The sequence below is a fragment of the Tursiops truncatus genome, chromosome 2 (genome assembly GCF_011762595.2).
Source record: "Tursiops truncatus isolate mTurTru1 chromosome 2, mTurTru1.mat.Y, whole genome shotgun sequence".
NCBI lineage: Eukaryota > Metazoa > Chordata > Mammalia > Artiodactyla > Delphinidae > Tursiops > Tursiops truncatus.
Genome location: NC_047035.1, coordinates 112,758,540 through 112,773,213, shown reverse-complemented (window position 1 = coordinate 112,773,213; position 14,674 = coordinate 112,758,540). Strand labels below are relative to the sequence as shown.

At 44.9% G+C, this 14,674-nt stretch overlaps 1 protein-coding gene across 2 annotated transcripts in view; it reads right to left on the bottom strand.

Annotated features, from left to right (window-relative positions):
• THSD4 (thrombospondin type 1 domain containing 4) overlaps positions 1–14,674 on the bottom strand; it is a 571,321-nt gene that overhangs the window by 531,311 nt on the left and 25,336 nt on the right. For both annotated transcript variants that reach the window (XM_019949134.3, XM_019949138.3), the window contains exons 2-3: positions 12,583–12,690; positions 203–272 (exon numbers count right to left, since the gene is read on the bottom strand). In XM_019949134.3, the coding sequence (XP_019804693.2) occupies positions 203–272; positions 12,583–12,611 (99 nt within the window). In that variant the 5' untranslated portion in view covers positions 12,612–12,690. The remainder of the gene's footprint in view (positions 1–202; positions 273–12,582; positions 12,691–14,674) is intronic.

Genomic DNA, 14,674 nt, shown 5'->3' with positions numbered 1-14,674 from the left:
ACTGACTTTGGGCACCAGCTTCATTTTGAAGATCAAGAACTTCGGAAGGATAGGAAGACTGGTGAACATCCTACGAATGGTGCTTCCTCTGAGAATCAGCGGTGACTCAACTCCAAATAGAACAAAGCTCAAGGCGGTGATGACTGGTCCAACCCCAGGCCCTCGGGCAGAGAAGGAAAGCCTCTGAACGGCCGTGGCTTACCTTTCTGTGTTCAGTGGAGGGCTGTGGGCAGACGAGCTGGAATCCAAGCAGCAGGAGGGAACCCAGGACACTGAGAAAGAAAAACAGCAACAGGCAGGGCTGTGAGTATGTTCCAGGCAGCAGTGTCCAGCAGAAGGCGCATCTCCATCTCGTCACTGGAAGGGAGAGCACAGTGCAACCCAGGCCCTGGATGCGACCCAGTGAAGATGCAAAGGGCCCCGCAGGAGAGGAGACAGCTGCGGGCGGGGCTGTGGCACGAGGCAGACCTGGGATCAAACCCCACTTTACCGCTTACCGGCAAGGTTTCCAAGTCAGGACATTTAACCTCTTTGAGCCTCAGTCTCCTCCCTTGTAAGATGGGGATACCACAGAAGCTGGCTGGAGGTCTGGGGAGGCCTGTATCAGATAACACACCGTGCCCCGGCACAGAGTAAGTGCTCGTGCATGCTTGGTCCTCGTGGAGATGGTAAGGTCAGGCCAGAAGCGGGGGCAGCTTCTCCCAGGTAAGTTCCTCTCCCTCATTCCAGGCTTTCCTCGGAACCATTCCTCTGCCCGTCCTTGGGCTTTTAGTGTCAGATATGTTCTCCATGGGTGGGATTAGCTGTGTTAAGCCCCACTGTCACCAGCCCTGATTAAGGCTTGTCATCAAATAAAGAGAAGGTGTAGAAATAGGAACCAGCTGGCCCCGAGACAGCAGGGTATGCTGGGAGAGCGTGAAGCTTTGGATTCAAAGACATCGAGGCCAGAATCCCAACTCCGCCATTCCCATCTGTCTCAACCACTGCGCCAGCAGGGAAGCCCTTGAATCCTTCTTTTAAGGGTTTAACCCTGAGGGCGGTTAGGTAACCCAGTGCTTCTCAACCTTTTTGAGGCCTCTAACATAACTGAGAGATGTGAAACATGCCCTTGTCCAAAGGAAAACTCACTGTGTAGAGGCGGGCATGAGGAATACCTGTCTGAATCTGGGGGGTAAGGCCTGTGGAGCTAGAAAAGCTCCCACCATCTCTGAGAACCCTAAATTCCACCCTAACCCTCACTGTGCCTGAAAATGAGACCGGTCCTAGCAGAACACACAGAATGGATGTGGCCGGACTGGTTAAAGACCGTGTGGTGGGACAAGAAGCAGGGGGAAGGGATATGTACCAAGGTGTTCCATGCATCCTTTTTGTTGCCGTCTTAGAGTTGCACTGAAGTCCCAGAGCTAAGAACCAACGGGATGACATACACACACGTTCCAAAGAGAAGGGCTGCACCGTGTACTCAGGACCAGAAACAGAGGTGCCTCCCTCTGCCCCCACCCATCCTATCCCGCAGCCCCTCACCCTAAACCTTCAGGCTGAGCAAGGAGCGGGGTGTGGGCTGGTGAATGGGAGAAGTTTGCTAGGGATGCAGGAATGCTGAGCACAGCCCCTCCACTCCCCTTAGGGGAGGAAAAGTTGGAACTCTTCCCAGCCAAACAAGGAGGGCTACCATTCGAGAGCTTGATCTGGACCCCCTGGGTTTGGGGTATAAGGAGCGGTGCTTGATTTTCCCCTGAAACGTATTTAAAGGCCAAAACCTGGCTGGAGTGTCTAGGAGGGCGGAGCAGTGCGAGAGGGCTGGGGTGGGAGCAGCCTACATACCTGGAGCTTAAAGGGGCAAGGAAAGCTGGGGTTCTCCCATGGAAAGCAGGACTCAGGTCCTCTGGCAAGGACCTCATCAATGCAGATCGCTCACCAAAAGACAGGTGATGTGTGGTGCGTACCCATGGGGCCCGGGAGCTGGGGGAGGCGGGATAAAGAGGCAGCCAGTTCTCGCACAGCCTGAACCAGGGCATGAGCAACAGGAGATCCCAGTGAGGGGGAGGTTCTCCAAAGGACCAACCAAAGGGCCCTGAGAGGAGAATCCACAACATAACACCGGCCAAGCCAGGACAGCAACACCAGATGACAGCGGGCACCGATGCTATTGAGATCCTCTTTGCCCAGCTATCTGTCCCCTCCCCTGCTCTGTCCTGGAGGAACTAATGAGGACCAGAGGGAGCGGGGCACAGAGGGGAACTAGGAGTGTGAAGAAACAGCCAAGCCCTCTCTTCCCACTACAGGGGTCTGAGGCCAGACCAGGCCCAGGATGGGGGGAAGAAAGAAGCTTTAAATTGGATGAGAGACTGAAGATTTTATATCTGACTAGACTTTCTTTTAATGTAGCATATCTGTACATGAAATCCTTCCAAGTAAGGAATCTATTCAGAAAAATATAAAATTAGTGGTGAAAAGAATCAAAGAATGATTTAAAACTTGCTGAGGCTCTAGGCCAGTGCTGTCCAAGAGAACTTTCTACAACAATGGAAATGTTCTCTCCCTGTACTGTCCAAAGCACAGGCACACGGATCTGTGCTGCTCGGCACACAGGGGGCTAAGGGTGCACGCCTGGATGGTGAAGTTACTGATGCCTTAGATTCACCCAAAAGGTACTCAAGGAAAACAAAAACTAAAGCTACTGAAGGAAAACTAAAACTTCTAGAAGGATGGGCACTCAACCATTAAAGCTACCCCCTCCCTCACATACACACATCTTTTGGGGCCTTTTGATACTTGAAAGAGAGACTGCTCATTAAGCCTGCAATGGACCAGAAAACTGCCTAAGCTGTCTTCCAGGCACAGGGCAGGGGTATCAAAAGGAGTGGGTGTGAACACAGTGATGGGAAAAGAACAGTTATTTTTCTAGTTGTATCCTTACTGGATACAACCTTATGCTCCTTGGTTACATGACCTTGGGCAAAGCACCTCTACATCTCAGTTTCTTCATCTGTAACATGGGAATAATAGAACCCGCCCTGCCTACCTCAAATGAGTTCATGCGCAGGAAAGCACCTTATGAAGCCGTGCCTACAAATCTGAATCATTTGTAACACATTCTGGCACTGTTTACTCATTTAAAAAGAAAACCAGATTGGTGTGGTTTTGTTAAGAAAACAAACAGCAGCTCCAGAAATGCGTTACATCTCAGCCCCTCAAAGTTCTTGGCACACACCTAAGCCACATATGTGTAATGCAATCAGGAGCCGTTTTGCATAACCACTCATCCCAGGCTGCACTTCCATAACAGTCGGGGGACTTGGAGTGGGAGAGGGAGTGAAAGATGGGAGAAGGGAAAATTCTACGTTTCCTGTTGTCTTGGAGGGACTGCATTCCAGGGTTGCCTGGTCAACTCTACTCCCAGATATGGTTACAGCTCCTTCCCTCCCCACATTCAGGTGTCCGCCCAAAGGTGTCTCTTCTCCATAAGGCTTCCCTGACCCTACATAAAACAGGACTTCCTCTCCCAGCCCAGCCTACTTCTCTTTCTCCATAGCACTTTCCATTTCACATAGGATGTCTTTATTCACTTAAATTTCTTCCTCTGCCCACTAGGATATAAGGTCCATGAGATCAGGGAGTCTGTTTTGTTACTCCTTTACCTCCCAGCACCTCGGAAAGTATCTGCTACATAGGAAGGGCATTGATTTAATGAATGAGGCTTCATCCTCTTATGACCTGTGAAATTTCAAGATAAGTGGAAAGAGAGTGGATTAATGGATTTCAAAATGTCCAAAGTAACTTTGGGAGCTTTGCAAAGCTCTTTTATGAGGGATTTATAAGAATCAGTGTGCTTTTGAGTCTCTACGTGACTTTCCAAAAATTCATCCCCATAGGATTTACACAAGGTCTGGCAGCAGAATGTTTGTTGGTGCTTTTGTTGCAAAAATGCTACGCAAGTTATGTTCAGATGTTCAGATGCTTCTTCTCTTCATCAAGCTGGGCCCCAGTGAGGCTAAAATGCATAGGGATACCCAATAAAATTCTTGCTGGAATAGTTAGTAAAAAAAAGTTAGTTAGTAAATGGGCTCTGCTCTGAATGGAATAGAATAAATTCCCCCAGAGGGGAAATTATTCTTTGGGCTGCAATCACACCAGCCAGAGCAATATATAACCCCAGGGGCCAGATGAAACTCAGCCAAGGGCTGTAAGATTCCCACCCCTACTCTGTAGACTCCGTTTTAGGACACCTCAGCCTGCTCGCACGTACCTGTCTAATTGCTAGTCCATAGCTGTGCCCACAGCTCTTTAAAACACTGACAATCTGGCCCAAACTCTTGCTCCTCCTGACCCAATTCGAAATTAATGTTTGGGGAATGGGAGAGCATGTGCGTGTCTGTGTGTGTGCGACTCGTGTGTTATTCCACTTTGATAGTTTGCTTTGGCAAACTGCTCCCAGCTTGCAACGTTTTGACAGATTGAAGGCTACCAGGGCCTTTGGCAAACAAATCACTCTCTCCCCTCCAAGCGGTGGCGGAAGCCACATTTCTAGCGAGAGTTTCCGATTCACCTTGCAGGAGAAGCAGCCCAACGTTTCACACCAATCAGAACAACAACAACAACAAAAGTTATGCCGTTTACCCAGCCCTGTTCTAGATTTGAAACACTCTAACATTTCATTTCCTGTAGAAAATAATGCCCGCTGAAATTTGGTACAAGATTGACATCACGGAACTGGGACTCTGCCCTTGTGTATTCGCCTGGGCCAACCCCTTCCCACCCCCCTCCCCCAATCATCCTTGACTCCAGTGAGGGTGGATCATGTCACAGCCTCTGTGTACCTCGGATTATCTCAATGAATTCAATGCCACTTGAGCATATTAAGTCACAAAACAAGCAAAAGAGCAAAAAAAAATAAAAATAAAAACCTTACTTTTTTCCTTTTCAGTTAATACAACCCAAGAGATATTTTGGGAGCAACCTGATCACGAATAAAATTATACTGACCTTCACAAAAGAGAGCCAAAATCTTAGCATCGAAGTGAAATCTCCACCTGCACTCTGCGGATCAAACATTTTTGCTAAGCGCGCATTTTACTGTGTTCAGCTCAACCCTCTGCCTTCCTCTGACAGCAGTTAAAGGGTAAAGGCAGCAAGAGAAGGAGATGGGTTACAAATGACATTAGCCAGAAGACTACGTGGTTACCACTGATCTCAACGCTTACAAGTATTATTTCATTTAATTGTCAAAACCATCCTATCAGACACTTTGATTATACCCATTTTTCAGGTGAGGAATTTGAGGCTCAGAAAGGCTAAGAGTCATTTATTGAAGGGCACACACACCTAATGAGTGGCAAAGCCTGATTTCAATGCCAAAAGTCAGATTCTTGGCCTGGACCCTTAACCACTGTGCTCTGGGGCCGCCTAGGACACAACACACCTTGAAACCAAGCATTTGCCATTTTATTACATCACTTTTCTTCCTGTATAAGGCTGTGGCTTCACACGTATAGTCTGTATAAGGCTGTGGCTTCACACGTCTGTTTTACTTTCTGTCTGTTTTACTTTCTGTCATTGCTTGCAAAAAAATAATCAGAAAATAAGTGGATACAGTAAAACTTCATGCATCCACTCTCACTAGACAACAGTCTAAATTTTAAAATAACTGAAGCTTACCATTGAAATCCCAAACTTAAAAAAAAATTATAGGGCTTCCCTGGTGGCGCAGTGGTTGAGAGTCCGCCTGCCAATGCAGGGGACGCGGGTTCGTGCCCCGGTCCGGGAAGATCCCACATGCCGCGAAACGGCTGGGCCTGTGAGCCATGGCCGCTGAGCCTGCGCATCCGGAGCCTGTACTCCGCAACGGGAGAGGCCACAACAGTGAGAGGCCCGCGTACAGTAAAAAAAAAAAAAAATTACATTCTGTTTCTTTGCCCTGCTTTCTCATACAGAGTATGCCGCGCTTAAGCAACCTTGTTTGGATGGCTCAGGGTCACCAGAGTGAGTATTAATCAATTTGTGCAGCATAAGGTGGCGGCCTTGGAGCACAGCAGCCTGAGAGCACCGTGGAAGCCTGAGGCTTTCTGAATCCAGTTGGCCCTTGGCCAGCTCCTCCCTCCCTCAGGCAGGCTTCACTTACCTTCCCACAGATGAGCCCGCGCCTCTTAACTCGGCTTCCTTCGGGTCCGCCTTGGCCTCGGAAACCGTTAGACAACCAAGCTGCAGCGAGGCCAAGATCAAACCGGCTCAGGGAAAAGGCCTGCCTGGCTTTCGGGGAGTAAATGTTTCCATTTTAGAGCATGGACTTACGGACACCTATTCTAATTGCATATTGGTTTTTATTGCTTATTTCCAGGCTCTCAATTATCACAGCCATTTGTGTTTTCTGGACTGGGGTCTCTGGAAAAGTGAGGTGTTCTGTCACAGCACAGCTTTTTTTTTTTTTTTTTTTTTTTTTTATTTATTTTTGGCTGTGTTGGGTCTTCATTTCCATGCGAGGACTTTCTCTAGTTGCAGCGAGTGGGGGCCACTCTTCATCACGGTGTGCGGGCCTCTCACTATCGCAGCCTCTCTTGTTGCGGGGCACAGGCTCCAGACGCACAGGTTCAGTCGTTGTGGCACATGGGCTTAGTTGCTCCGCAGCATGTGGGATCTTCCCAGACCAAGGCTCGAAGCCGTGTCCCCTGCATTGGCAGGCAGATTCTCAACCACTGCGCCATCAGGGAAGCCCCACAGCACAGCTTTTTAAGACACAAGACCCTTTGGTAAATTCCCCTGCTCCATGGTAGGCTTCTTGAGGAAACAGTTCTGATACATCTTAGCAGCAAGCAGAATGACCAGCGCCGTCTTGGTCCAAACTCAGGGCTAATCAGTAGCAAGTGAATAAAAGAATGGAAGGAGAGAATGAAGTGAGGGGAGAAAGAAAAATGAGAGAGAGGAAATGCCAGTCACCAAGAAATACAAAGTGCTGCTGTGACCGACACTTTCATCAGGAAAGTGTTTTCTAAGTACATCCCAGAATTCTCTGTTGGAAAAACAGAACTTGGGGAAGGAAAAAGACAATGCTAAAAGGTGGGTTTCTACAAGTTGGAGACATTGATTCTGATCCCGGGGTGAGAGGGGTGTCAATGTTAACCTGAGTCATATAAATTCACTCGAGTATACAAGGAACAGGTAGTTGGCAGCTCAATGATCACACCTTGACTCCACTGAACCCTTTTTGGTACAGAAGGTTCTAGCAAATCCCACAGTCAAGTTCTGAGTGATGAGGATGACAGCCAGGTGTAGGACTGTGCCAGGCACAAAGAAAAATCAATACTGTCTGAAAGCCTGCCATCATTTTATAGGGGTGGGTTTGCCAGGGCAGTCCTCCAAAAATCTATTTTATTTCCTGCTAGCCTCTATGCCTACCATTCAGATGGCTCCTACCAGGCTTCCCACGAAAGATTCCAGCAGGTTCTTCCTTGGTACACTTGTACTCTTCTGCATCTACCAGATGAGTTGTGTTTATATGGAGTTTAACCATGGTCCCAAAATTGACGATGCCAGGGCTTTGTAATTACATAAAATATTCAAATAGTACACAGGTCCATGAAGCAGAATGCAAAAAGAAAGAGTAGTTGGTAGTTGTTTCTACACAAACGAAGCTGAATGCTTTGGAAAGACTCAATAAAGGCAAGTTGCCAAAAAAAACAAAAAAAAAACTGGCAAATTAGGTGTGGATGAGACAACTGTAAATGATTAGGGGCAAAAATAATAAAAATCCAGAATCATTCTATACTCAGATTGCTTTGCAAATGTCTTTAGATTCCCATTTCACTTTAAAGAAACCCAGATGGAAACCTCAGATAATGCTTACGGGTGTGGTTTGTGCAAGAAAGACAATCAGGGGTTCACGCTCAAAGAAAAGTCCTTGGCCCCCATATCAAAAACTTGGTGAGTGAACGGACATGTGTTTTAAGTTAAAAATAAACTGTTAAAGGTGTGTGTCTGTATCATTTGTATGATCTTCTGCTTTAACCTACTTTTAGAGTTAACTGAAGATCCTAATCAGGAAAGAAGAATCTTCTCCATTTTTTCTCTCACACGAAGGATAATTATTAACTTATTCATTCAATATTCAACAAATATTTATTAAGCATCACCTGGATAGTGGTTTAGATGCGGGCTACACCAACTCAGCCCTGCCTTATTGACACCTAAAGTTCAATACTTAGGATACCAGCCTGGCCTCTTCTCTTCCCCCTCCTCCCCTCCCCTCCCCTCCCCCTCCTGCCCCTCCCACTCCCACTCCTGACCCTCCTCTTTCCTGTTTTCTTCCTGCCCATATTTCTCCTCCTCCTTCACCCCATTTCTTTTTTTTTTTGCGGTATGCGGGCCTCTCACTGCTGTGGCCTCTCCCACTGCAGAGAACAGGCTCCAGACGCACAGGCTCAGTGGCCATGGCTCACGGGCCCAGCCGCTCCGCAGCATGTGGGATCTTCCAGGACTGGGGCACAAACCCGTGTCCCCTGCATCGGCAGGCGGACTCTCAACCACTGCGCCACCAGGGAAGCCCCACCTCATTTCTTGATCACTGGCATAGGTACTCTAATTGATCCCATGACCCTTCCCAATTATCACATATTTCTCTACTCCGAGGGGAGTCTCAGTTTTCATTCCTCAGCTATCACTACTTTGGGCATTCTCTTTCTCACACTTACAAGTAAACTTTCTGAACCCCCTTCCTTCTTGTTGTTTGTATTCAGGATCTTTTTCAGTTCCCCAAGAACAGCCGCCTTTCTCTTTCTCATTTCCTCAATCCCTTCTGGTTGTATTTCTCAGCGAAGTAGCTGACAGGCATTACAGTAATATTACTGTGTGTATCAAGGAAAAGAAAAGCCTTACTTTTCAGAAGACTAAAACCAGACACTTGACCTAGGGCCATCAACCTGTAAAATGATCCAGAACTCTCCTTCATAAGAGCCATAAAAATCACCATCTAACCCCACAATCCCTCTAATTACATCTGCATTTCTTCAAAAACTACTATTCAAAATAAGAATCACCACCCCCCCCCCCCCCGCAATCAACTTTAACCACTTGTTTGGCATTTTCAATAGTTTTGTTTTCCTCTGTGTTTTCATCTCAAAGATAACTTGTATCAACTATACAAAAGTACTCCATGAGGTAAAGAAAGAGCCCCTGACCAAGCAGACTGGCTCTAAAGAGACTTTGTTGGCTGGCCATGGTAGGTGGCCATCTTTACTTGTTACACTGCTTCTAGGGAGAAAACTGAGTTTCCTTCCACTCAAGCACTGAAAAAACACACACAGATGTAACTGTGCCTACCCAAAAAAAGGTGAATAATTTGGAGCAAGTCTTTAAGAAATATATACACTTCTGTATTACTCAGTGCCTTTTCCTCTCTAACTCGTAACAGGTGACAAACCTTAATCTAGCCTTGACCAATCCTTTGGTCCAAACGGATTTCGCCTGCCCTGAGTTTTGCACGGCATCCAAGTCTTGTCCAAGGTTCAATGGCAACTCGCTAACCAGCTCCATCTAGAGTTAAAATCTTAGTGTCTCTTCTGCTACTGGGTTTAACCGTGGTTCTTTTGATTACTACAGATTCTGAGCAGGGCAGAGACACTCTTGCTATGTTAATACTCAGGGCTTCTCCATCTCTTTCAATGACGGGGAGGCTGGCTTTCTGTTTCCCTGTGGCTTGGCAAGAACTGGGGAGGGATTTTTAAACGAAATCTCTGCATATCAGAACTGTGAATCCCCTTAAGTGCTTTTTCCTCTCAGGGATTTTCTTGGCAACTAACTCCCAATTTTTCTCTGGTGTTTTCTCTATAGGTAGAGAAATCCTCCAGCTTTTCCTATGAATCTTTATGTATTTGGTTGCCCTGATAAGTATTAAAAAGCCCTTAATATTTGTGTTTCTCTGTGTGCTTCTCATCTACCGATTTTATCAAAGACCTCTCACCTTTAAAGTAACCATAGCTCTTTACCCCAGAACATTTTGAAAGGCATTTAAACAAAAGATACTCTCGTTTTTGTTTGTTTGTTTGTTTTTGTCGGGTTAAAATATATTTACGTGGCCCTAGAAACAGAATGCAGAATGGTTTATGAGTACCTGGCTTATGAAAAAAGAGACCTGATGGAAATCTTCAGCTGAGCTCTCCCAAAGACTCTCCCGTCCTCATAACTCACATTTTCTTTCCCCAGTCCTTACAGCAGGACTGTTGGAGAAACGTCCTGCTGAGTAGCTCTGTTCAAACAATCCCTTCAGCAGGACCATCATCCTGGAGGCCTGTCAAGACTTCCAGAGTTCTGCCCGGAGGGTAGCAAGGCCACATCTAGCTTTCAACAACTCCCACCCTGCTAATTTCTAATCTGTGGGCAATTTCTCTGAAATAATGCACAGCTTGGAGGTGAGCCCACCAAGCCTCCCTTGAAGGGAGATGGCCTCCGTATCACAGATCATTACAGAGATTAACTGCAGGGGCATCAATTAAAATTCCAAGCATTAAGAAAAAAAAAAAAACTTTGCAAAAGGGACTTCTCTCAAATGAAGCCCTTCTTGTACAGCCTGGGTGGCCACAATTTTGAGGGTCTTCAGTACTTGTAGGGGCCTTTCTGATGGCAGCTAGATTTACACTTGCTTACCACATGGGGAAACTTAGGCTTTATCTGCTGCTCTTTTCAATCCAATTCAATATATGACTGTGACCTCCACTTCTGTGTCTCCCATTGGGTCCTGGTGTTCAAATATGCTGTGGTCCTAAAGTGACCCAGTGGTCCAACTGCATTTCTCATTCCCCTGTGGTTTTGCAGCAGTATGTTGCAGCTTCCACAAACTGGATACATATTTTATGTCTTGAAATATCTTTTAAATTATGTTTTAAACTATGGCTAAAAAAAAATGCACCCATGCTAATTTAGATTAGATAGCAAAGACTAACCCTGAAGAGACTTGGGCTGCTCTGTTCATGGCTGGATTCTGCAGAAGCCTCAGGATGGAGCTTTTCCTGCCTTCTCTGACTCTTTTTGACACACTTGTTTATGTCATTGATGAAGAAGCTTATAGCTCTGCATGGGTCTTTGGACTGCAGGCCTGCACATGTCAATTCATGTAAAACTATACAGGCAGTTACAGACTAAGCTCACACACACACACCACACTCAGTGAAATGCCAGGCATGGGTCTAAGAGCATCTGCCTGGCAAATGCTCTAGCCCTGGTTGGGCCATCACATGTGGCACTGTCATAATAACATATTACAGACCGTTTTACTTTCCAGTGTAAGTTCTGAGCATTTGGGACTAACATATAGTTAAGGGGGGAAAAAAAAACTACAAGATATCCTTAGCGACTCAATTTTGTTTTTTTTTTTGAATGAAGAACTTGGGCTGATTATTATTTTTTTTAACATCTTCATTGGGGTATAATTGCTTTACAATGGTGTGTTAGTTTCTGCTTTATAACAAAGTGAATCAGTTATACATATACATATGTTCCCAAATCTCTTCCCTCGTGTGTCTCCCTCCCTCTCACCCTCCCTAAGCAACTCAACTTTGAAACAAAAAGTTCTTCTTTTCCCTTTCTAGATTCTGAATCAATTTCTTTAAAGAGTATCCTGAGATTGCAAAATGAGCTGCATTGAAGAACTGTTACCAATTGCCATTACTTACCTGTATGGATCAAGATTTTGTTAATACTATGCAGCTAAAACCAGTCGCAAAATAAACTAGATGCTGAGACTGATGTACAAGCCATCATCCATAAATCGGATTTCAAATTTTGATGTTTATCCAAACAGACTCATTAATCTCATAATGTGTAAATATTACAAACTCAAACATCTAAAATAAATTTCTCTTAATAAAATGCTGCCGTTGGCTATTTGTATGTTGAGATTTTTACATAGGATTTTGACTGAAGAAGTTTTAAAGGGGTCTACCATCTTAAGGAAAGTTTGAAAACAGCCTCGATGCTAGAGCACCAAGCCCTTTCCCTGACTCTGCCCTGAAGGAAGTGAGCACCAGGAATTAAGCACTGGTTTTCTGATTTGCATACAGAGACGATACTACTTGTTCTACTTACTTTGCATGGTTGATATCTGTATCAAATAAAACATACAGGTGTGTCATAGATGTTTTGAACAGAAGGGACCAGAGAGGTCACCTTCTAAATACACTCGATCAATTAAGTCACAGTCTGTGGGGATACAGCCAGAGGACAATATTTTCTAAAGTTTTTCAGGTGATTCTATTGTACAACCATGATAAATACCCACCAATCCAGTGACATCTTTATTTAAAAACAAAAAACAAAAACTGAGTCCTAGATGTTTCCCAGCAAAAATAGCAGAGCACAACATCGAACCTAAGTCACTTGAATCTCAGTCCAAAATACCTCTCACCGTAGCACACAGTTCCCCAGGCCTCAGCAGCCTTTGTGAATAACAAATTTACTACATATATGTACACAGCATATAAAAAATATCTGTGAGATGCAGGCCCTCAAGGCTAGTTATTATAAGAAATATATAGTAAAATTCAAATATCAAATTTCTTATTTCCCTGTTCTCTTTTTAAAAGGTTCTCCACTTACCTGAGAGACTCCAGGAAACAGGAAACCATGATGCTGGGTATCCCAGGAAAAGCAAGGGCTCCTCAGAGATGTTGCCAATTTTCTGCAGATGGGGGTGGCACTCAACTCCTACAGAAGAAAAACAATGCTATTTTTAGCATCGTTTGCTTAGGAAGATTCTAGAGCCTAAGATTCTGCAGCTTAAGTTGGCCAATTAAACCGGAAGTGAGCAAATGGAAGACATTAGGACAAAAATACCATTGCCCAGTTATGCCCAATTATGGTTACCAGATTGCCCAAATGAAAGCAGATTATGTATGAACATGAGGTAACAAATTTACAGGACACTCAGCACAGTGACTGAACCATAGAAGATGTTTAATAAACTCCCATCAGTATGACTACCTCAGATTCTAAGCTAAGAGCAGAGTTGGCATTAGGCAAATGTGCGTTGGAAATCTTGCTTCATCCACATTGAAGGCTACTTGACCACAGGAAAGTCATTTCACCTCTGTGTCTTGGTTTCTCCAACTGTACAGTAGGGGTAAAAATACAGCCTAACCATAAAAAGAAATGATGTCTGGATACATGCTACAAGACAGACGAACCATGAAAACATTACACAAGTGAAAGAAGCCAGATGCAAAAGGCCACTTATTATATGATTCCATTTACAGGAAATGTCCAGAATAGGCAAATCTATAGAGACAAAAAATACATTAGTGGTTACCAAGGTCTGGAGGGTGGGGAGGGGCTAATTCGAGGGTCTGAGGTTTGTCCTCCTGGGGTGACAAAAATGTTCTAAAATTAGATTGTGATTTTAGATGATTGCACAGTCCTGTGAATACACTAAAGAAAGTTTAATTGTACACATTAAATTGGAGAAGTGTATGGTATGTGAATTACATCTCAATAAAACTGTTCAAAAAATATGGCCTAAAGAACTGTGGCAGATTATGAAGATTAAATGAATGGACACATGTCATACGCTTAGCCCAGTGCCTGGAACAGAGGACGCTCAATTAAAAGTAGCTCTGCACAATTCCCTGGTGGTCCGTGGTTAGAGCTAGGCGCTTTCACTGCGGTGGCCTGGGTTCAATCCCTGGCTTGAACCCCAGAGTTTTCCAAAATCATTGGTTTCCAAATTCTTCTCAGGACTGCAAATTTCCTTCTCACTAGAAACGGGAGATGGGGGATAAATTACAAGGACTTACGAAAAGACGGTCAGGAGAATCAGAAAAGTCCATTTGCAGGGGGAAATAAGATTTTTAAAGTTACCACCAGCCCTTTCTGGGGGTTAGTAAGAAAATCAAGCCTCTTGAATGTAATCGCCCCTAATTAGCCATCAGCAACTCATGAAATTACTCATGGTATTGAAGACCCTTAAATTCTTGGGTCTCAGCCAAAAGTTACACTGAGATCCACCAGGAAGAAGGCCAACAAGTGCAAATTGGAACAGTTAAAACTCCTCTGAATCCGAGGCACGGTCTTCTTGCTCTTGGCCGCGAAGCGGATATGCACAAAGACGGGATTTAACTTGGGAGTCAGATGAGATCTTTGCCAAGCTCCTGATAATGATCAACTAATCAGTAATTATTTACTCATGTGGGGTGCTCAGGTCCTCTCCAAGGTGCTATGGAATTCAAGAGATGAGGCAATGCAGAGTCTTGCTTTACAACCTAGCTTACATGGATAAGATTTAGGGACATGGAATTGTGTGGGAAAAGGTTGGTGTTATCCAGAACAACGCAGGGTAAATAGTGCTATACAGAGACCCTGAGCATAAATCAAGCTAATTCAAGAGAAGGAGAATCACTAGAGAGGGCTGGTCAGGTATCAGCAAGGAAGATGGGACTGAAAACCAGCCCTTAGCCTATGTGGGTTACAAAAGAACAATCCAAAGTGTTTGGTAAGAGTGTACACATTGTAATCTGAAAGACCTGGATCTAAGACCAGTACCTCCATTTATTAAGCAGGTGACCTTAGGCAATTAACCCTTTTGGCTTTCAATTTCCTCATCTGTAAAATGGGGATACTGTCTATAACTACCTCATAGGGTTGTTGTGCATATCAGATACTTATTGAAACTACAGGACCTAGGTGCTAGATACAC